The sequence below is a fragment of the Setaria italica genome, chromosome V (genome assembly GCF_000263155.2).
Source record: "Setaria italica strain Yugu1 chromosome V, Setaria_italica_v2.0, whole genome shotgun sequence".
In the NCBI taxonomy this organism is placed as follows: Eukaryota; Viridiplantae; Streptophyta; class Magnoliopsida; order Poales; family Poaceae; genus Setaria; species Setaria italica.
Window position 1 is genome coordinate 2,069,240 of NC_028454.1, and position 22,419 is coordinate 2,091,658.

A 22,419-nucleotide genomic window follows, 5' to 3' on the forward strand; every position below is an offset into this window, starting at 1 on the left:
TCCTGAACACGGCGGCACTTGCAGGACAGGATATGCCTGTTCGAGCTCCGGTCAGTGATCGACCGGTCGCCATGGATCATGGCCATTCCACGCATTTCCTGCCAAGGAAAGATCACGTGTTCTTGCCTTTGGGCTGCTAGCCACTTGTTTCCAGCACGTGCAGATGCCAGATGTGTGAGGGCGTTGAAGTGTGTGCAACTGATGGATGAATGATCGTGTCTCCTGGACCCCGGACGGATTCGATCTGGTATTCAAGCTTGAGGGACATCGACAGGTACAGCGCAATGAATCCCCTGAGGCTCTGAATCTTTGAGTAGTCATTCAGCTCGCTGTAAAAGCATGGATTCGACATGGTATGACAGTTCACAGCCCACGATAGATGCACAGCATATGCATCTCAGGTTTGTGCAAGTAATTCAAAAACTACATTTTTTTTGAAGAAATAGGAGGGTGTCCCCTACTGAATTTATTAATGAGTTAAACAACAAAAGGGTTCAAATACAAAACAAGGCCGAAAGATAAAAAAATAGAAAAAACCAGGAACCAAAACCAAAAGAAAAAAGGAAGGACCGGGAATTCAAAAACTACATTTCGATGCATGCTTTCACCGTTGGTTTTTACAAATCTCATACCGCAAATAGCTCTAAGCGATCTAACTATACCATATCAATTTTACTTAATCGTACTTTTTCTCATGCTGACTGAGTATCGATTTGTCAGGCAATAATATCTTCAAGGCCTTTGGTTTCTGAACCTATCAAGAAGCATCCATCTGGTACTGCATATACATTGCAGTGAGCATTGGCAATTTAAAACTCCTCGAGTAGTCGAGTCCCTTGACCTCTCATGGAATGAACTATCTGGTCTTATTTCCTTCAGGCATCTAGGATCTGATACTCTTTATTCCCTAAATCTCTTTTAACAATATGTTCTCAGGTGAGATATCAACCGCCAACAACATTGGGCTTTATGTCCTTTCATTGAGGTATCTTATTCTTATTTTATCTTACTATTACTAATTGAAAACTCCTTTTCGAACCTCCACGTTAATCCTCACGCGACATGTTAAAAAAATAGATAAATTTTATAAATTCTCATAAAAATCAGAAACATCCGACCATCAGTCTGGACCTATTGCAGACTTATGAATTTTAGGGGGCAATTGCGCTAATGACCGGTATCGATTTGTAGGCAATGTTATCACTGGTGAAATTCCAACTGAGCTAACATATCTTCGAGGCTTTTGGTTTCTGAACCTAACAAGAAACGATCTATCTGGTACTATGTTGCAGTGAACACTGGCAATTTAAAACTCCTCGAGTCCCTTGGCAATTAAAATCTGTGTGTTGTTGTTAAATAAATTCAGTAATGATGTGTGCGATACTATTTCTTATCATCTACATTTCTCTTTTCAATTCACCTCTACTTTCACTTTGATGTATTGCTTAAAAAAACTTTTTTTTTTCTGTGACAGACCTTGTGCTTGTAGTCAAATAGTTTTTATATTAGGAGGATCCAAAATTCTGCCATTATTATTCATTTTTTGAAGTATTTAACTTATTAATAATATAAACTCTTATGTTTTAAATGCACTAAACGATAAGGCTTAAACCTTATAATATAGTACGAATGAGTTCAAAGAAAACACACCGCTGCTTAATAATACCTGAAGAATGACGCTACGAGATGTTCCCGAGTGTTTGCTAAAAATGTTGCCAGCGTCACATGCAAATTACAATTGAATCTTGTTAACAGGGACCACAATCACCTGCAGATTTTCTAAATGCCATCTCGGCCGTCAGGATCGAATCCAACGGTGCCTACTGCCCATGCCCTCTAGCGAGTTACCTACCGGCAAGGCAACTGCCGCGGCGGCCGCTCCGCCTCTCTCCCTTTCCCTCTCCCTCTCCCTCTCCCGGCCTTCCTTTCCTAGCGGCGACGAAGGGGCGAGCCGCGAGCGGCGCCAACCTTGGCCAGTTCTTCGTGGGGCTCTTCCCCAGCGACGAGCATCCGACAGGTATGCCCCTTCCCTTCCTGCTGTGCGAAATCGAACACCCAAAACCTTAATGATGATATTTGTATTCGGATCTGACCACGTATTTCACCTACTAGCTTCGATTTTTTTTTCAAACATTATCGGGCGTGCCCCTGCTGCTGATTGGGTAGATGGAGGTGCCAATAAACTCTGCGCAATCCGGTGCTCACTTCCCTGTGCAGCATCAGTCCCTCTCGTTAGATATCAAGGTACCTGTCTTGCTGCAGAAAGATTTCAAAATTGTGTCAAATTTTAGTCAGATTAAGCGATTGTGATGAATCTATTGTGTAGTAGCATACTGTAAAGATAGCGTTGGTTATTCCTTTTTCCCCTTTTGGGTTTTGTAGGGCAATAAGACAGACATTGTTATCAGTAAATATGAAGATACCTTTATGGTAAGTTGCAGGTCTCAGTTCTTATTCAGTTGAGTCATGATTCTCACATGTCGAAGATGTTCATCTTTATTAAATCTTCAGGTGATTGTGACCCAAATTGGCTGCATGGGAACCATACTAGCTGCCAAGTATGGTTTCTATCCTTATGCAAATTCATTCTCCTGAACATGTGAAAATTGAATTTTGTTTGTTGCATTATCAGTTCTGTATATGTAGCTTTCTCCATGCTATTTCTTTCACATTGTTTTGCAACAATCTTGTTGGATCCTTTTGAAAGAGTACTCAGGCTCCCTCCACACATACTTTCGCTGACTCTACTATTTAGAAGCAAATTCTGCAAAACACTGCAGCCACACGCATATCATGTCACAACTTCCAGATTATTCACATGCCTAAATCTTTATGCAAGATAATGCCTTTATACTGCAAAACATTCAATGATTTCTTACTAGTTACTAGTACTTGACTACTTGTAAAACCTTATTGAATGATCTTTCTTCAGGAGATGAAAGTTAGTATCTCTGGAGATCTCTATGTTAAGAATGTTGGCCTTAAATGAAATGTTGAATTTAGGCAGTCGTTGTTATGTTCCTTTTAACTTGAACCTTCTTTAGTGTATTTTTATTAATCTTTAATCCCCCTCAATAGGAAAGATGAAAGTGTTTTCTTGGACCCAACCTACAATGTATCTGTTCTTTTTGGGAAGAGAGATGAGGTAAGCTCATTAGTTCATCAGCCATCAAAATTTTGTCTTAACATGCACGGACTAACTAGCGTACAAAATTTTGTGACTGCAGCCGCTCCTACTAGCTTGTGCACGCCAACTTATTGAGCACATAAGGTTTGCTTCCTTCACCACCTACTTTTGCGGTCTGGTTTCTCTCCGGTCTCAATGTCTTTAATTACATTTTTCTATTTACATTTACATGTCATGGCAAACTGCATGCACTTATGACCCTATGCTGCATGCCAGACGATGTCTATACCTGTCTATTAGTTGTAGTGGTAACTGTTTGAAAACAGTCAGCAGCAAGGAGCTCCTCTTTTATACCGTTCTTGGACATCTCTGCATATATTCTCCAGTAAAATGGTTCTTCAATTATAATTGTTTGTCTGTATTCTCCAAATAACTTCTGTGCTTCTAATATCACAAATTTAGTTATCATTATTCCTAACACCAGCATTAACTGTTCCTTTTGCTGATGATTGATTCACCATTTTCATACTATTGGGTACACAAAGAAATAGTATACAGTGAGAACTTACACAGCATTATACATCATTTTTGTAGTGGCAGTGGTTCAGCCCGGTCATTGGTGATCTCTCTTGGCCTGAAAGAGCATTCTCAGGTAAGATTGGAAAATTCACTTTGTGTGACTGTTTTTAATAATATATCTGATGATCCCAAGCCAATGCCGTTTTTCTCCAAATAAGTGCTGAACCAGCACGATCACAATGTGGGTTACAGTTGATTTAGTTTTCCAAACTCCTGGAAACAGTCAGATGAATCTTTAAAATTTGATCCATAGTGAAATGAGTGCTACGCATATCACTCTGGATAGTTTCCAGTTGAAATAATTAATGTAGAGTCTGGTGACAACATATGCCTAATGCCATAACAATTTTGGACTTTGCAGGGAACACTGAAGGATATAATTTCAGCTGTGATTGAGAATTGTCTTTGGTGATGGTTTTGATTAACTGAGCTGGAGTTGGGATGGGCATAATCAGCCCATCGACAAAGATGCTGACATGAACATATAAAATTGAGCAAGATGAACCCTCGTTGTATGACGTATGAAATTCTAGAACTTCTGCAGTTAGAATTTCTTTCTCCTTTAACAAACACAATAGGACGGTTTTAACTTTTAAGCAGTCCCATATCGATATATATTGTCCTACCACGGGCGAGGTGGGTGGTTGAGGCTTCCAGTTGGTGTTCCTGCATGGTTGTAATATTCTGTTGCCAAGATTTGAGTCTGAAGCTAAACATAATCACTTTTCCGGGGAGCATCTTGTGTGTGTTTTCTTTCACGTTGCAAGCAATTTGTTACTATCTCCGTCCTTAAATATATGACGTTTATGATACCTCCGTTATGACGTTTAGGATAAACCAACTAATTTGCTTGTCCTAAACGTCATATATTTAAGGATGAAGGAGGGAGTACTATCCAACACATTGGACCCTGCATTCCTCGGACTAACACATGAATCCCACTTTCCCTAGCCAAGCAAGAACAAGCTTCCCATGGAGGCTAGGCTAATAAAACAAGCCCCATTGATTTACTTTCATGTGTTTTCTGTGTTTTTCCGGAAATTGAAGAAACAAACCTATACAGTGATTAGTTGAATTTTTTTGCAGCATCTATTTGAAACTATTTGAAAACCACAACATGAGATGGGGGCAGTCATTCTACATGAAACAATTCATGAGTTACATACAATAAAGCAAAATGGAATTATTTTTAAAATTGATTTTGAGAAAGTGTATGATAAATAAAGTGGGATTTCTTGCAACAGATTTTAAAGAATGAAAGGGTTCTCAGAAACATGGTGTAATTGGATACAAGTATTTACTCAAGGAGGAAATGTGGGCATAAAGGTTAACGAACAAATAGGCTTATACTTCCAAACTAAAAAAGTTTGTGGCAAGGTGATTCGCTATCACCGTTACTATTTAATATAGTGGTCGATATACTGGCTATCATCATTGCTAGAGCAAAGGAGGATGGGCAAGTGCAAGGGGTTGTACCACACTTGGTAGAAGATGGCTTGTCTATACTGCAATATGCAGATGACACTGTGATTTTCATGGACCATGATATTGAAAAGGCAAAAAATATGAAACTACTATTATGTGTTTTTAACAATTATCAGGTCTGAAAATTAACTTCCATAAGAGCGAAATTTTCTACCTTAGTCAAGCTAAACAACAAGAAACTATATATTCGAGTTTGTTTAGATGCAAGCTAGGTTCATATCCCTTTCGCTACCTTGGTATTCCAATGCACTATAGAAAGCTGACCAATAATGATTGGAAGGCAATAGAAGAACATTTCGAGAAGAGATTAAGTGGGTGGAAAGGAAACTTAATATCTGCCGGAGGAAGGCTAGTGTTGATTAACTCGGTGCTATCAAGCCTACCAATGTTCATGCTATCCTTTTTTGAGATCCCTAGGGTGTTCTCAAAAAATTAGATTATTACGGATCGAGATTTTTTTTGGCAATATGATCAACATAAAAAGAAATATAGATTAGTAAAATGGAGTGTTTTGTGCCATCCAAAAGAACAAGGAGTGATGGGAATACAAAACCTTGATATACAGAATAAGTGTTTACTGAGTAAGTGGCTTTTTAAACTGTGTAACGAGGATGGAATTTGGCAAGAGTTGCTGAGAAATATGTACTTAAAAGACTTTAGGTCAAGTTAACAAGAAACTAGGAGACTCTTATTTTTGGATGGGTCTCATGAGTGTGAAGAATAAGTTCCTTAGTGTAGGTAGTTTTAAGTTGTAGGAGGGCACACAAATTTTAGGTTTTAGGAAGACATATGGCTGGGTAACTAGACATTGAAATTACAATATCCATCTCTCTATAATATTGCTGGTCGAAGATATACTACGGTTGCAGAAGTTTGTAACTCAGCACATTTAAATATATCCTTTAGGAGGGCTTTAGTAGGTGATAAGTTACAAGAATGGCATAACCTGGTACCAGGATTAGTAAATATAAATTTGCAGGAGGGAAGAGGTACCTTTATATGGTCTTTACACGCTCTATGTATAAGCATCTTGTTAATAGTGGAATTAAAGTGTCACAGGAAATTTGGCGCACCAAGTTACCATTAAAAATCAAAATCTTTTTGGAGTACTTAAAGAATGGGGTTATATTGACAAAAGATAATCTAGCAATAATGAATCAGAATGGTAGTAAATCTTATTGCTTTTGTAACGTGGAAGAGTCCATTAAATACTTGTTTTTTGATTGTGCTTATGCTAGATTCCTGTAGAGGGTTGTACATATTGTGTTTGATATTGTTTCTCCAATTAACACCAATGATCTATTCAATAATTGGATAAAAAAGGGGGACACAAACCAAACTTAAACTTATTGACAGGGCGGCGGCTTTACATTGGATAATTTGGCTAACGAGAAATGATGTGGTTTTTGATAAATGTCAATTGAAAACTTTTATGCAGGTCTTATTCAGGGGAACTTATTGGCTCTGACAATGGGTGCAATTACAACGTCATGATGAGCAAAAGGATACGATGATCAAGCATGCCGGATGTTGGAGACTTCGGTGCTTCATTTTTTCACCTCCGATGGATGGTCTTTTAGTTTACGAATTGATTTTTAATCATGTATGATGAAGATATAAACAATAGTCGTGCATGTGAGTATGTAGTGCAAGCATACTAAATGTAATAATTTGTGGGACTGATTCCTCCTCTATGAGGAGGTTGAAGCCGGATTATTTATCCATTATTAAAAAACAACATGAGACGACTGGGGATTTTCAGATGTTCGAGAGAATCTTCGGTCGCCTCTGCTACCTAGGCAGGGGAAGCTTTGCAAAAATTTGTGAAAATTTGAAAATTCAAAACATAAATCCCTTGTATACAAGGATGGCGGACGGGCCTAAGTAAATTTTACTTGACCTATATTGATTGAAACCGAGCAAGTAATAAGGGGCACTAATCTTGATTGCTAGACTGAAGCCAAGACGCACCTCTCAACAGCTAGCAGCAACCAAGTGCGGCGGGTGCCTCCTGCTGCGTGCCACCTGCCTGGCTGTAATCCTCTCCGCAACCTGAATTGCTATCGCCTTCCATCGCCGGCGGTTCGTCGAACGCCGGGTCCCCCAACCCCAGGATCTCCTCCATCGTGAAGTGCAAGCTGTGCTCGTCGATCGAACGGCGCGAAGCGGAGATCCCAGTCCGGTATGCCGGCCCCGAGGTACTCGTCCGCGTCGGCCATGCCCATGCGGTAGTCTTCGGCGGTCAGCACGATATCCTCCAGCTGGGGCGGCGCCGCCTCCTCCACCGGCTTAAAGCGGTCTGCAAACTGGGCATGCGCCGGCTCCGTCGTGGCGGTGGCGTGCTGCTCCGCCGGCGGGGGACACGGCGAGTGCGTGGCCCCGAAGTGACCGGCTTCCTGCCTGGTGCCGTGCGCCTGGGCCGCCGTCGCGGGAGCCTGGTGTGCCGCCGGGTTTGCGGCGGCTGGTGGCATGGGCGCCGGCGCCGGCGGGCTCGCGAACTGGCACGAGTAACCAGGCAACCCGGCGCCGTGCACTGACACGTTGTGCGCCTGCTGCTGGGCGGCGGCACCGGCCGACGCGGCACCGAACGCGGGCTGATGGTGGTAGTAATGGGCATGGTCAACGCCGGGATGCTGCTGCGGCGGCGTCTGTGAGGTCATCGAGGCGCCAGCGGCGAAGACACCCCACGACGGCTGAATTTGTAGGCACGGCGCCACCGCCGTCGACAACGCCGAGAAGTGGTCATTGGCGTTTGCCAGCATCTGCAGGCTGCTGCTCCCGGCGGCGTTCTCGATTTCCATGTCGCCGCTCCTGAGGATGTAGATGCGGTACAGGGCCAGGTCTTCGAACTACAATTAGCCAAAATTTACTTAAATTAGCTTTGGAAGTTTGAAAGTCTATTTGTGTGTGAGAAGAGAGGGATACTGACACGTATATACTTGGAGAAATTGGTAGGCAGGGAGCTCAGCCTCAGCCTCTTGTCTACGGGGACGGTGAACTCATGCATGCCCCAGTTGCTCTTGTCGACGCCGTGATCATAGAACACCATGGTCACCACCCTCCCGGCGACGAAGCCGCCCTTGTTCCGCGGCCAGCACAGAAGCTTGCCGCCGCCCGAGGCCTTCCAGGTGCCGCCCCTGGCCGCGCGCACCGGCCGCGGCTCCTTCTTGCCCTCGGGGATGATCGCACCGCCGCCGGTCCCCTGCTTCTTGAACACCCGCCGACTGAAGAAGTAGATGCAGCGGTGCTCCGCGTCCTTCCTGAACTTCTCTGCAAGGATATGCTCGGCGGCAATGTCGGATCGGACGTCAGAGATATGGAGAAATTAGGAGAGAGGAGGGATCGGAGAAGAGGCGGGGATGGAGATGCATGGATCGGACCGCAGAGCTCCTCGGGGTGGTAGTCGAGGATGGGGACGTCGTGGAAGATGCTGTTGTGCGGCGGACGGAGCTTGGCGCCGTCGATCTTGTCGGAGAGGAGGGAGAAGAGCTCCAGATTCGTGGGCACGAAGCGGTAGCCGCACGGGAACCCGTGCTTCGTCAGAAACCCGCCTGCCATCATCGCCGAGACGCCGCCGTCGAGTCAAGGCGTCGAGCCCAGTCGCCGGAGAGGAAAGTTAAGGGCCCGTTGGAGCCGTCGTGGCTGCGTTTCGTTTCGACTCTCAACTGAATCATCGTCGGTCCGTTGCGACGCCAGCCGACTTGGACCGTGGTTCTTGCTGGAATTCGAGCCGGACGAGGAGAAGCAGGCCGGAGGAAGAGGAACCGAATCCAATTCCTTTCCAAATTCTGGGCCTGGTGTCAGATGGAGATCCCGCGACGTTCTGTCAGTGTTAGTAGGTGATGGAGACATGGAGTTGAGGATGATCGGGTTTGCTCAGGTATGTGAGAACGTATTTGAAAACGTGCTGAGTAATTCTTAGAAAGTTTCTTTTAGAGGAATTTGTCACTTGCAAGATGTCACCTCACGACCTCAGAAGTATAAAAAAACATAAAAGAAACATAGATAGACAAAGATGAATATTCATATTCACAGATCAAAAGTTATTCATTAGATTTTACTCAAAACTTTTTACCATAAGAATTGCTTATTTGAGTCACTGACTCACCGACTAGCTTCATTCGTAGGCTGTGCTGAACAAGACCTTCACGGTGCTGCTAGAGAGAATACGGAGAACGCTAGAGTTGGACTTGGCAACACACCGTAGCAACTTGAACTGGTTAACAGGAGCTCCGAGGGAGAGGTAATGATCCATCACCTTCTGGAAGGTGCCCGGCTGCAGAACTCGCAGCTCCAACGGCCCGATGGCCTTCGTCTTCCTCGAGCTCACATACCCTGCGTCAACGAAGGCCCGGTCCAGCTCATCACAGCAGCTCTGCAGAACATCGTCGTTAGCCTCGGCGTTGAGCTCCCAGAAGATGACGTAATGGCCCGGGTCAGACGACGCGTCGGCGTGGCTGGTGTACTCGAGGACCTCCAACCTCTCGGCGGCTAGGATCTTGGACGCAGTGTCGACGGCGAGTTGAACGTCCTGCTCATTGTTCTTGTCCACGTTGATGGACAACGTGAGGATCCCCCGGCACACGAACTTGAGCTTGGGGGTGGAGTTGTAGAACCCGGCCACCTTCACCACATCCCCTAGACGGTACCGGTATAACCCTGCTTGTCATTTTGAACCATGCACATAGACAAGATTAATCAGGAGTAAATTGCATCCATCGATCTCATCAGCGGTAAGAGAGGAGCGGGGATCAGCTAGTTTTTAGTAGGTCCTAATTTTCCATAGGGTTTAGCTTCATGTGGCATCGGTGGAGTGGTAGCGACCATGGCGCACCGGAATAAGATCTCTCGGGTCTCTCTCAACCTCGACGATGTTAAGAGCTAGGTTTTACCGGATATATAAACTCTCTTTGGATTTTGACGGTCGGGTATGTCGATCAAGGAAAACAATCTAGTGGCTTTTATAATGCAGCGGCGTCAACCTTTTCTTTCAGTTTGTTCTGTGCCGGTCCGATTTCTTCAACCATATATGTTCTAGGGGTGAAGCATTATAAGCCCGTGTTGCTTGGGGTGATCTCTCAGTCGTCGATGTTCTTTCAACGTCTTCTAGATCTTGTTAATTAGCAGCAAGTGGTTATTGCGATCTTTAAAGTCTTGTGTGTGACGATGGCGTTGGCAAGTATCTCTTTCCCTTATTATCTTTTCAGTGTATTTTTCAGTGTGCTTTTCAAACTCCAGCGGGTGGTAAAAAATCGAAGGATGAAGGTGACTAAAAAGTTCTTCGATATATTTTAATTTTTAGAGATCATTTTGCGTCAAGTTCTCCGTTTGTGCTAGCTATTATTTTTCTTGATACATATAAGATAATATGAGATACTTTTTTATGTGTCTTTCTAAAGACGATCATGTATCCATCCAAACGGTGAGTTCGTTGAATGGACCAACGAATTTGGGTTCCTTACAGATGCTAGATAAAATATATTATTTGATTGACAAATGTTTTGTGATCATGTAACTTGGAAAATAACTTTTAAATTGATGTGGAAGACCTACAACAACTTGTAATATTATAATACTTTAGTCTAACAAGTTGCAAAACGTACAGATTGATATGTCAAGACGTCAAGCGATCATATACGGTCCAAATACGTTCGGTGGACTGACTTACACGGCGACGTGGTACGCTTTGTAGACGTACGTTTGGTCCCTAGGTTCGTTTAAGTCCTTTTGTCCTTTCGTTTTGACCCATCGAAAGGTCCTAATGCCTACCGCCTAATCTTTTTTTCCATTTGCCAATGCTCATCAGATCGCCGCACTGGCCACGGCAAATGGATTTGGACGGGCTTGATGCAACTTAAAAGATCGCCTAATCTTTTATTTTTCTTCTCCTAATAAAACTTGTGGTAAAGCTTTCGTTGCTCTTTCGAAAAAGATTGTGCTTAGATATAGATGTACATGATTGGAATTGGAATGCTAGTTTTGTTGAAGTGAGTATTTTTATATCTTATTTCCGTACTCAATGTTTCTCTTATATTGCGTGCTTGAGGCTGCTGGGAAAATGGAAAGCAAATCACTAAGTGGCACGGTCTCGACTGAGCCGATGGTATGCTAACTGCTAAGTTGAAAGAACGTACCTGCGAAGGTGGTCATGACAACTTCGTAGTGCTCGCCGACGGTGACCTCCGTCAAGCCGACGGGCTCCGCCTCGGCATAGCTCGCGTCAGGACAGGCTGCGCCGTCGTCGCTGGTCTTGAGAGGGATGAACTCGAAGTAGGCAGTGTTGGGGAGCACGGTGAACGTGGCTGACTCCGGCGGCATCTCCGGCTCCACGTTGGCACCGACCATCCCCTCCGACGCGCCGTAATCCATGGCGACCAGCGGCAGGCCGCCGGCGTAGTGCCGGAGCTTCCTGACATAGTGCTCCATGGACCCCGTCATGATGGTGTGCACGTACCTGGCGTTAGGCCACAGCGCCGGGATCACCCCGTACCAGTCGGTGAGCCCGGCGCACCTGCGCGCCACCTCGTCGGCCAGCGCGGGGTTCGGGGCGGCGAGGAGGGCCGACACGGCCCGCCGGACGGCGGGGCTCGTGACCCGCGCCGGCGACGGCGCGCCGCGGCGGATGTCGTGGCACAGCTCCTCCCACACCCGCTCCAACGCCTCGAAGGCGAGCGCGAGGTTGTGGCCGAACATGGCGAACACGACCCGGACCTCGCCGGCGAAGAGCAGGCCGCAGAGGAGGTGGCAGTAGAGCGACTCGGCAAAGTCCGGGCCGAAGATCACCTCGTCGGGGCTGCAGCTCGGCAGCTGGATGCCGCGCACCGCCGCCTTGTAGCCCTGGGCAAGGTACAGGTTGGTGGTGGCAGTGGTCGCCGTGAGGCCGCCCTTGGTCGTGAACCGCCGGCTGCCGTAGACAAACTGCAGCGCCTTGCCGCCACCGTCGACGGGGAACGCCCTGCACGTCGAGATCGATCGGATGAAATCGTAGTAACAATCAGAGACGAAATGCATGGCGTCGACGTACCTGTTCCTGAAAGCGAAGGAGGTCCGGTACACATGCATCGTCAGCTTGAAGAGCTCGTCGTTGACGGGCAGGTACTTGCGCTTCCCCTGCGTGGTCCGGAGCTGAGGGAGAAGGTTGTGATGGGCCTGGCGGTGAGCACGGCGGATGTGTCGCCGTCGGCGATGCGCGCGATGTAGGGCTCGACGTCGGCGTGCGTGGCGAGGGGCACGCAGGCCCGGAAGCTGGCGGCGTCGGTGCGGCCGGCGAGGCCCCGGTCCCGGAGGTACTCGGTTTCGGCGTTGTCGGCGAGGATCCAGCGCAGCGTCTCCCGCTGCACCGCGGCGGCGTCCCGCGTCAGGGCCTCGAACTCGGCGATCACCTCCTCGCCGCTGAACTCATCATGCTTCTTCCCCGACATCATCATCATCTTGCCACTTGATGAACTAATGCTTCTTGTTTTGGACAGAAATGTTGAAGATCCTCCCATTGGATTTTATAGGAGGACATGATTACATGATTACACGAAGGAGCACAAGTTCAAATCAAAGATCCGGTACGTTCGAGGACGTTTGACGTTTCCAAGTTCCAACTTTAGATCGAGCTAGTGTTATCTAATCTTGTTGGATATGCAACATGTCTACGCTAAAACCCTGCCAAACTGACCTTACCACCCCCATGTGGACTCACACCCCCATAACCTCTTGTAAACTTGAGGACGCCTTATCCCACGCCAAGACTTCCTTAAAACATCTCCACACAAATTTAGCTAAAACGCATTGTGCAATCTTAGAAACCCGAAACGTATCCGTTGGATGCAAAACCTTCGGTCCAGATGAGCCTCTCAATTTTGCAACAAACCAGATGAAGCTTAGGAATACCTTGTAAGTTTCGCACGAAGCACCCTGTCAGACAGAACATTTACACAACACGCTCTCCTCTAACATCTCCTCCAGACTCCACTCCATCGTCATACCCTGCTAGTGCCGCTCTTCCCCCAAATTCCAAACAAATCGAGCTAGGGTTTAGGTCCGGAGCCATGGCTCCCCACCAGCCATGCCCTCCCCTTGAGCTCTCGAGTTTCCTCCAATGGTGCACCGTGCCCTTAAGTCTACTCTAATCGATCTTGGGGGCATCTTGGAGGAAGGTCAGACGATGGTTTAGGTGGCAGCGGCGGAGGTGGCGGAATAGACCGGGGTGGTGGCACAATGCGCCCGATTGGCGTCTTGCCAGTGCCTTTGGTCTGCCCATCTCGCACCCTGATGAGGCCCCATCCTCGCTTTGCTGCTATTGCAGCACCCCAGGTATGGCAACGAGCCTGCTAATGGTGTTGGGGTGAGGATTTTTTTTTCTACTTCTTGTATTGTGCTGAACCACTTAAAGTCCCCTACATGTTATTTAGGATGCAAAAATGTTAGATGTTTATTTGGATTTGCTATTGATCTCTCCGATCCTAGTTTCAACTCATTGTTTCTGTTTAGCTGTAAAAACATGACTCACGGTATTGATGTGTGTTTGCTATTAAATCAGTTAAAATTGGTTGAAGTTAAACACCGTACAAACCTTTTAACTGCCGACTTGAATATTTCACTTTTAAAACCATGTTTAAAATTATGATTGAAAGATTCAGGATATGCGGGATTTCTTTAAATTTTGAAGCAAAAAACTGTGACTCAGGAACTTTAACTGAAAGTAGCACTGTTGTTGGATAGTTTAGTTCATCCACTTATTTTTTCTGATGGCCCTTATGTTTAGAAACCATATATGCAAATGATTGCTGGGTAGGATTTCAGGAATTTGTACCTTGATTAAGATGTAAACATCAATATGATTCATGTGAAGTTAAAATAGGTGAAAAAAATACTATAAATGTTAGCTGGAGGTTTGAGTTATTCCATTTCACTCACAAAGCAACTATAATCATTACTTATTAAACACAACCCTAAAGCACCTAGCTGAAATTATCATACCTATTTCACTTCAATATTAAAGCTCCCTGGACTTTAATTTTTGCTCCTTTATATTAATTTTGATTAGGAAAAAACAATCGCAGTATGTTTTTTGCATTTTGATTGTTTAGTAGGCGCAGGCACAACAAGTTCCTGAACTGAATGTCTTGAACTTTCAGAAAGGATGGAACTCGAAAATAAAATGAGCAATGCTGTGGCACTTGATTTGCCAGACAAGTAGTCTGATATGGAATCAGTGATCCAATTGGAAGCCACTTTGGGTGTGGGATGTACAACCACCACAAGAACCACACAATGCACCATTCAGTGTAGGAAAATGTATTATATATTTTAAAGAAATCATTCATCTTGTCATTCTTAACCAATCACTTTGTTACTTGACACATTATCTCCTGCTAGTAATGTCAAACTTTGCTTGCAGTATTCTGATTGGAGGGAGCAAGGTAGTTTGGATGCTGCTGTGTGGAAAAGGATTGGTGCTATGAAGTTGGCTAGCTTTTGTATTGATAGTAGAGTATATAAATGCACCTCGTGCAAGAAAAATTTGTATGATTGTACATAGCTCATTGCAGACAATTAATAATATGTGATGTACTGCAACAGTACCATTTAGTTGTAATCTTGAGCCATAACAGTACCATTCTGTGAGTGTTTTGTATGCTCCTAGATCTTGTAATAGGAGTGTCCATGAGCTTGCTCGCATTGATTGTAGCCAGGACCCGGATCAACGTGTTGTTTGGGTAGATCCCCTCACAGAGTTTGTAAACAAATTGGTGGTTCGTGATCTCACTGAACCATGGATAAATGAATAAAGATACGAGCTCTTGAGTTTAAAAAAAATGTAGTTATTGCTGCGCACCAGCTAACTCTGCGTGGGCAAATGTGTACATCATTGAAGAACAGATGGAAGGCATATCTTTGTCATGTTCACATCTCAGTAAACTTCTGTTTGGAAAGCTTCTCAGTTTATTTTTACTGCATTGTTACATCTCAGTAAGATTGGGCTTTTTTGTTTTTCAGATTTGAGGTTGTATGCAGAATCTGTAAAATCATGACCACATGGCCATTCAGACGCAGCATCACCAATGACAATTGATTTGTAGTTTGTGGAGTGATCGGATGACAAAGCCGAATAGATCAAAATTTGCCTGTATACCGAATAGAAGTGAAGCTGATGGCGAATGGCTTCCTTTCTTCGTGCAGAGGTCAGACAACTTCATCTCGGTAGTTTCTTCGAGCACGTCGAGTGCGTCGACGCCGGCGTCAGAGGATGCGGCCGTGGACGCCACCGCAAGTTCGAGCGCTGGAGGTGGCAGGGTGCTGTGGACGCCGTCGCGGTCCGGGCCTCCCCCGACCCGATCCGCCCACCGCACTTGTGCCGCTGTGCTCGCCAGCACGGGGTGCGCCTCCTCCTACTTGAGGTGGAGAGCAAGCCCTGACCGCTGCGGCGCTGACACCTTGCGAAAGAGGGTGTCGGACGCGGGTGCAAGCGCCGGCACAGGCACGGGCACCGCCGCGGGTGCCGGAACGGTTGCCGGTGGGACGGGACTTCAACCATATCTTACTGAACTCGAGCATGTTTGGAGATGTTCGAGGACACTTATGCAAATGTTACATCCGCCAAGGTGCTCCCCGTGAGGTGTTACAAGATGGGGCGGGGCCGACGTTTGGCATCGGTTTCTGAGTGCCCCTTTGGCACGGCTTCTTGTCCACCTTCTCCTCCGGCTTATTAGCTTCAACTGCCAAACGATTATTTTGAAAAGAGCTTCACCGATGAAGCTGCAAAAAGTCCCGTAGAATGGGCTCTCTATCTTCTATCGCACCGGAGAAGCCAAAAAAAGTAGCTCACCCCGGCTCATCCCCGTCACAACCGGTAAAAAGACGCATGTGCCCCTACTCTTTCATGGAAATTACATCTATTTACCCCTGGCTGCTCGCTGTCATATCCTTCATCATGCTGGCCGCCTTCTTCCGCCGCCTGGGTGGGCTCCGGCAACTCCTCTTCCTCGACGGCGTGCTCCGCGATGACTCCCCCTACGTCCGTCGCGGCTACGCCCGGGAGTTGGACCGCACATTTCGCCTCCTGGCAGTGCTCCTCCTCCAGCTCCGCCCCACCACCAGCCTCCAGGTCTACCCCACCGCCAGCCTTCAGCTCCGCCCCGAGAGAGAGAGGAGCGGTTGATTAGAGAGGAGCGCTGATCGGATAAGGAGAGCGGAGGGAAAAAGAAAAGAGGGGATAAGGAAAGAAAAAAAGAAAAGAAATAAAAAGAAAATGAAGAGAAAAAAGAAAAAGAAAAGAGAGAAAAAAAATGTAAGGGTATTTTGGACATTTGACATCTCCTTTACACTAGGAGAAGCCGTTTTGCCAAACGTTTTCGTACAAAATAAGCCTGAGCCAGAAAAATCTGTTTTTCGATACGAGCCAGAGCCAGAGCTGTTTTTTCACGAGCCAGCGTTGTGCCAAACGGAGGCTAAGATTGCACCAGAAGCCTGGTTTCCACCCAATATTTTCCTATTAGGTCACCTTTCCAGCTTTTTTTTTCCCTGCAGAGCAACCCCAGTGGACTGGGAAGTCTGTTGTGATAAGCCAGCCAGGTGAACACCCGAATTTTCGCCAATTCGCAGCTAGGTGGAAGAAGGTCGTGTTTGAGTCCCCTTTGAGCATCCATCTTTCCCCACCCCTCTGCTGCCAGTAAATTTCCTCAGCTTCCCAGAGCTTTTCCAGTTCAGCTTCCAGCCGCGCCCTTTCGTCGGCCCTGTTTATTCCTTCAGTCTCCTCTCCCCCATCAATCTGTTGAATTCTTTGCAGTAGGTCCTTCTTCTTTCTTCTAAGGTCACCTTGTTGGTTAGCCCCCCAGCCTTTTAGGAATTGACGTAGAAGGGTGATAATGACATGCCATTTATCTAGGGGGTAAGCCTGTTCTGGGCATCCCCTCCCCCTTCCCAATCAGGTTTGGCAATGGATTCTGCAATCAATTCAGTCATTTGTACATGCACATTGGTTTGGGCAAGAATTGCTTACATATTTGCAGAGATTTTTTATGTCTCAGATTTGGATGGTTTGGCCGATTCAGAGTTTCAGACAACTGGAGATGGCTCGTTTACAGGTAACTAATCTTACTATCTTTACCTGGGATCAGTCTTCATCGTTTCAGGCATTTTGGAGTAGAGTACGTTTCCTAAATTTCTTTTTGTTTCTGAAGGAAATCAAGGTGAGGAAGGATCAAAGGCCTCCTGCTGATTGTGTTGGCCAATAAAGCTTCAGGATCATCTGAAAAACACTGAATTGCAGGCGATGGATTTGATTTGATGGAAGGAGCACGGGCACCTAAGGTACGGTGCAGCTTTGCTGCAGGCTGCATCTAGAACACTCTTGTTATGCTTCTGAATTCTATGTTATAACGAACACCTTAAATATATTGCTTCAGGTTCAGGATGCCACCACTTCCAATGGTGTGGAATGTGGAATGTGGAATGTGGAATGCCACCACCTTAAAGATATTGTTGATGCTATTCCATTCAGATGTGCAGTGTAATTATCAAATTGTTCAACGTATGGTTCTGTCGAATAAAGAGATTGTTCTAAAATAAATATGGATGTTCCGAAAGATTGAGTTTATGTCTCTCATTTTGAGGTTCTGAAATATAGTATGAATGTGCTATAAAATTGAGTTTGTATCTCTCATTTTTAGGTCTGGAATGTGATATTTGGAAGCAAGTAAACAATATAAATGAGTCACAGGTCATAGATGTTGAGTCCTCTCGGAGCACACCCAGCGACCGTCGCTAGTATACTGGGCCGTGGAGCAGCGGCGATGAACGACGGCAGCGCCGGCGATAGGAGTGGGAGTTGACGGTGACTCGGAGACCTAGCGATAAAAAAGAATAGGCCGCTCGTTTGGGAGCCCAAGCCGGGAGACGCTCTCTCCACCAAGCGGCCGGCCGGCTAGCCAGTCACGCGAGGGCTCCGAGCCGGAGCATGCGCGTGAGCCTACGCGGAGCCGCGGAATGGTGTCCTCTTCGCGAGTGTACGTCCGATGCTGAAGGGCGCCACGCGTCAGCCATCGGGCAAGGTCCTGCACGGTGCGAGATTTTCAGGACTCCTGTAAAAAAAGTTTTCCGGTCGAAAAGGACGCTGCATATCGGTGACACATTTAGGCGTGCATTCTTGCTAGCTAAATTGTCTCAAAATGGTTAACGGTAGTATTGATACAATTTTGGTGAGCAGACATATTATAAAATGTAATGGTGCCAAGGCAAAGGCAAATACAAGTCCTACTCAATCGGTGCATAAAAATGATGCTAGCATGTCTATTTGGGCCAATGTATTTGCCCTACGTGTTGACTCTCTCTAACGGGCCTCCATATAAATGTGGGCCAGGAGTCCATGACCGTCTGTCTGTTTACATCGTAAGAAACACAAACACATTGCTTCGTGGTTTCTTCTTTTCTCTGCACCACACCATACCGTTGGGTTTTCAGTCATAGGCGGACACTGAGCGGACCTCGCCGGCGAGGAGCAGGCCGCAGAGGAAGTGGCAGTAGAGCGATTCCGTGAAGTTTGGGCAGAAGAGCACCTCCTTGGGGCTGCAGGGATCGGACTGGATGTAGCGCATGTTGGCCTTGAAATCCTTGTTACGGTAGAGGTTGGTGGTGACCGTGGTCGCCGTGAGGCCGCCCTTGGTCGTGGAGTGCCCGCTGGCGTAAACGAACTGCAGCGACTTGCCGTCCTCCACGGGGAAAGCCCTGTACAGAGGTCAGATAACTAAGCTATTACAAACAAGCATGGGGAATGCATGAAAATGACAAGAAGATCGAGAAAGGAGCCGGTGGTTCCAGCGTCAGTGTAGCTACCTGTTCCTGAAACCGAAGGATGTCTGGTACGTCTGCATCGCTGTCTTGAAGTGCTCGTCGTTGAAGGGCAGGTACTTGCGCTTCCCCAGCGTTGTGCCGGAGCTGAGGGAGAATGAGGTGACGGGCGTGGCGGTGAGCACAGTGGAGGTGTCGCCATCGGCGATGCGCGCGATGTAGGGCTCGAGGTCTGTGTGGCGAGCGGCACGCAGGCCCGGAAGCCATCCGGGTAGGTGCGATCGGCGAGGCCCAGGCCCTGGGCCGCCACTCTCTAGTCGCCCGTTCCGATCCTTCACAAATAATCATTCCAACAGGAACGGTTGTACAGATGTGCACATGTGGCAACATGGTATGGACACGTTGATGCGTACAAACCAACCACTGCATTTGTCCTTTAATTTCCAACTTGACGACGTGCGTATGATTCGCTGAGATTTCCTTTTGATTTGGCTAAGGACGCAGCGTATCACACACATGCGGCATGCGCCAGACGAGATGGCATTAAGAAAACAGAACAGTTCGCTTGGCACCAAGAAATCACTCATACTAACTGGAACTGCCCAAATTCTGTCACACTCACATTAAGCACCCTGAATTTACTCCCAAATCCTGATCATGAACTGCGAGAGAGCAGCATGAGCTTTGCAACTTTCCCACGCTGCTACGCTTATCGTACGGCCGCTGGCTTCGATCCGTCATAGGCTGTGCTGAAGAAGGCCTTCAGAGTATTGCTGGAGAGGATCTGAAGAACGGCGGAGTTGGACCGGGGCACGCAGCGCGGCAACTTGAACTGGTTCACCGGCGCACCGAGGGAGAGGTAATGGCGGAGCACCTCCTCAAAGGTGCCCCGCCGCAGCACCCGCAACTCCAGTGGCCCGATGGCGCGCGTTATCCTCGAGCCCAAGTACCCGGCGTCGACGAAGCCCCTGTCCAGCTCGTCGCAGCAGCTCTGCAGTAGTAGCTTGCCATCATCACTGACGACCTCGCCGTCGTTGAGCTCCCAGAAGACGACGTAGTGGCCGGGGTTGGAGGACAAGTCGGCGTAGCTGGTGTAGTCCACGACCTCCAGCCTCTCGGCGGCGAGGATCTTGGCCGCACCGTCGACGGCGTGTTGGACGTCCTGCTCGGTGTTCTTGTCGACGTTGATGGACAGCGTGAGGCTTCTCCGGCCCATGTATTTGAGCTTGGGCGTATTGTTGTAGAAGCCGGCCACCCTTACCACGTCCCCCAAACGGTACCGGTACAATCCTGCTTAATTTCGGTCTCTGCGTGAGTTTTGCACTCGACCATTCATTATTAAAGGTTTTCGGCCTCCGACGGATTAAAGCAAGTTCCAAAAAAAAACGAAAATGGAGACATACGCATAAAAATTGTTTGTGCCGTGGCAATACATAAAAATGATAGAGCTACAGTTTGGACCACCACTTACTGCTTGAATGGAAACCATTGTGAAAGAATTATTCACGTACCTGTGAAGGTGGTCATGACAACTTCGTAACTCTCACCAACGGTGACATCTGTCAGGCCAACGGGCTTCGCGTCCGCGTAGCACGCGTCGGCAGCAGCAGCGCCGGCGTCGCTAGTCTTGAGAGGGATGAACTCGAAGTAGCCAATGTTGGGGAGCACGGCGAACGTGGCTGACTCCGGCGGCATCTCCGGCTCCACGTTGGGACCGATCATCCCTTCCGACGCGCCGTACTCCGTGGCGACCAGCGGCAGGCCGCCGGCGTAGTGCCGGAGCTTCTTGACGTAGTGCTCCATGGACCCCGTCACGATCGTGCTCACGTACTTGGCGTTGGGCCACAGCGCCGGGATCACGCCGTACCAGTCGCTGAGCCCGGCGCACCTGCGCGCGACCTCGTCGGCGAGCGCGGGGTTCGGGGCGGCGAGGAGGGCCGACACGGCCCGCCGGACGGCCGGATCGGTGACCCGCGCCGGCGACGGCGCGCCACGGCGGATGTCGGCGTAGAGCTCCTCCCACACCGTCTCCAACGTCTCGAACGCGAGCACGAGGCTGTGCGCGAACGTGGCGGACACCGTGCGGACCTCGGCGGCGAAGAGGAGGCCGCAGAGGAGGTGGCAGTAGAGCGACTCCCTGAAGTCAGGGCAGAAGAGAACCTCGCGGGGGCTGCAGCAATCCAACTGGATGGATCGCATGTTGCTCCTGAACTCCTCTTTATTGTACAAGTTGGTGGTGGCCGTCGTCGCCGTGAGACCGCCCTTGGTCGTGAATTGCCTACTGGCATAGATGAACTGCAGCGACTTGCCATCCTCGACGGGGAAAGCCCTGTGTTAGAGGGCAAAGAAGCCAAACAATTAGGGCATCTTATTTTATAGGAAAAATACATGTTGGGATCTTTTAATACTAAACAAATGTATGTCCTATCAAGACATATTTTATTGTGGGTCTATAAGAAACTAATTTGATGTTCCAAGTTGGCGTCTGTTTCTATAAAGTTCGTAAAAATTAGAAAAGTTTAGCTTATAACAAAACTAAGCACCTTATAATGAACATAGCAAGTAATTGGTGCCTAAGGTTCATTGTTGAATGCTCCTTCTGTTCCATAAAAAATACAATTCTAATTTTATCAGGTATGTTTGCCTGATCTTATAGTTTCGCTTTGAAGAAATGAATTGTTAAGTGAGCTTTCTTAGCCCTCCGTTGACTCTTAAAAAAAATTGTCCTAGGTCAAAATATTTTAAGTTTGACTAAGTTTATAGGTAAGAGTACAAATTATAGCTCCAAATAGTTTCATAAAAAAAGACTACCCACAATTTATATTATGAAAAAAATATTACTATAAATTTTAATACTTATCTAGTATCATAAATAATATTTAAAGTTCTAAAATACACTTGATTCAAACTTAAGATATCGCGAAAAAAAATTAAAATGGTTTGAGCTAGGCAACAAACTCCACGAGTACAAACAAACAAAAATGGTGCATGAAATGGCAAGACGACGACTGCGGACCTTAGCTCGTAGCATCAATCTAGCTACCACACATGTACCTGTTCCTGAAAGCGAAGGACGTCTGGTACGTCTGCATCGCTGACCTGAAGATCTCGTCGTTGAAGAGCAGGTACTTGCGCTTCGCCTGCGTGGTGCCGGAGCTGAGGGAGATGGAGGTGACGGGCGTGGCGGTGAGGACGGCGGAGGTGTCGCCGTCGGCGATGCGCGCAATGTAGGGCTCGACGTCGGCGTGCGTGGAGAGCGGCACGCAGGACCGGAAGCTGTCCGGGTCGGTGCAGCCGGCGAGGCCCCGGACCTGGAGGTACTCGGCGGCGGCGTTGTCGGCGAGGATCCGCCGCAGCGTCTCCCGCTGGACGGCGGCGGCGTCCCCCGACAGGCGCTCGAACTCGGCGATCACCTTCTCCGCGCTGAACTCATCCTTCTTCTCCTCCAT

The 22,419-nt window shown here is 47.3% G+C and overlaps 4 protein-coding genes, 1 long non-coding RNA gene and 1 pseudogene across 6 annotated transcripts; 2 read left to right on the top strand and 4 right to left on the bottom strand.

Annotated features, from left to right (window-relative positions):
• The first annotated feature begins 1,685 nt into the window (after positions 1 to 1,685).
• Positions 1,686 to 4,443, top strand: LOC101769220 (proteasome assembly chaperone 3). Of its 2 annotated transcripts, none has more exons than XM_004967436.4 (8): positions 1,686 to 2,017; positions 2,167 to 2,244; positions 2,383 to 2,430; positions 2,512 to 2,558; positions 3,079 to 3,145; positions 3,228 to 3,271; positions 3,722 to 3,779; positions 4,068 to 4,443. In XM_004967436.4, exons 2-8 carry the CDS (start codon positions 2,167 to 2,169, stop codon positions 4,116 to 4,118), a joined length of 393 nt encoding a protein of 130 aa, XP_004967493.1. In that variant the 5' UTR covers positions 1,686 to 2,017; the 3' UTR covers positions 4,119 to 4,443. The 2 variants fall into 2 exon arrangements, with proteins under 2 accessions (XP_004967493.1, XP_004967492.1); XM_004967435.4 differs by having other exon boundaries at positions 1,689 to 2,017; positions 2,113 to 2,244.
• A 2,558-nt stretch (positions 4,444 to 7,001) lies between these two features.
• On the bottom strand, positions 7,002 to 8,774 carry LOC101770302 (NAC domain-containing protein 48). Its single transcript, XM_004967437.3, has 3 exons — positions 8,572 to 8,774; positions 8,121 to 8,461; positions 7,002 to 8,040 (listed from the first exon to the last, which is right to left on the bottom strand). The coding sequence occupies exons 1-3, from the start codon at positions 8,750 to 8,752 to the stop codon at positions 7,252 to 7,254; spliced, it is 1,311 nt and encodes a 436-aa protein (XP_004967494.1). The 5' UTR covers positions 8,753 to 8,774; the 3' UTR covers positions 7,002 to 7,251.
• A 508-nt stretch (positions 8,775 to 9,282) lies between these two features.
• Positions 9,283 to 12,691, bottom strand: LOC101769895 (annotated as a pseudogene).
• Positions 12,692 to 13,359: 668 nt separating this feature from the next.
• On the top strand, positions 13,360 to 14,780 carry LOC111257216. The gene is made up of 2 exons (XR_002677613.1): positions 13,360 to 13,495; positions 14,583 to 14,780. It is a non-coding gene; the product is annotated as an uncharacterized LOC111257216 (long non-coding RNA).
• Positions 14,781 to 18,639: 3,859 nt separating this feature from the next.
• Positions 18,640 to 19,495, bottom strand: LOC111257465 (jasmonic acid-amido synthetase JAR2-like). Its single transcript, XM_022827283.1, has 3 exons — positions 19,487 to 19,495; positions 19,016 to 19,302; positions 18,640 to 18,907 (listed from the first exon to the last, which is right to left on the bottom strand). Exons 1-3 carry the CDS (start codon positions 19,493 to 19,495, stop codon positions 18,640 to 18,642), a joined length of 564 nt encoding a protein of 187 aa, XP_022683018.1.
• An 18-nt stretch (positions 19,496 to 19,513) lies between these two features.
• LOC101768975 (probable indole-3-acetic acid-amido synthetase GH3.12) lies at positions 19,514 to 22,419 on the bottom strand. Its single transcript, XM_022827226.1, has 3 exons — positions 22,025 to 22,419; positions 20,482 to 21,299; positions 19,514 to 20,260 (listed from the first exon to the last, which is right to left on the bottom strand). The coding sequence occupies exons 1-3, from the start codon at positions 22,417 to 22,419 to the stop codon at positions 19,680 to 19,682; spliced, it is 1,794 nt and encodes a 597-aa protein (XP_022682961.1). The 3' UTR covers positions 19,514 to 19,679.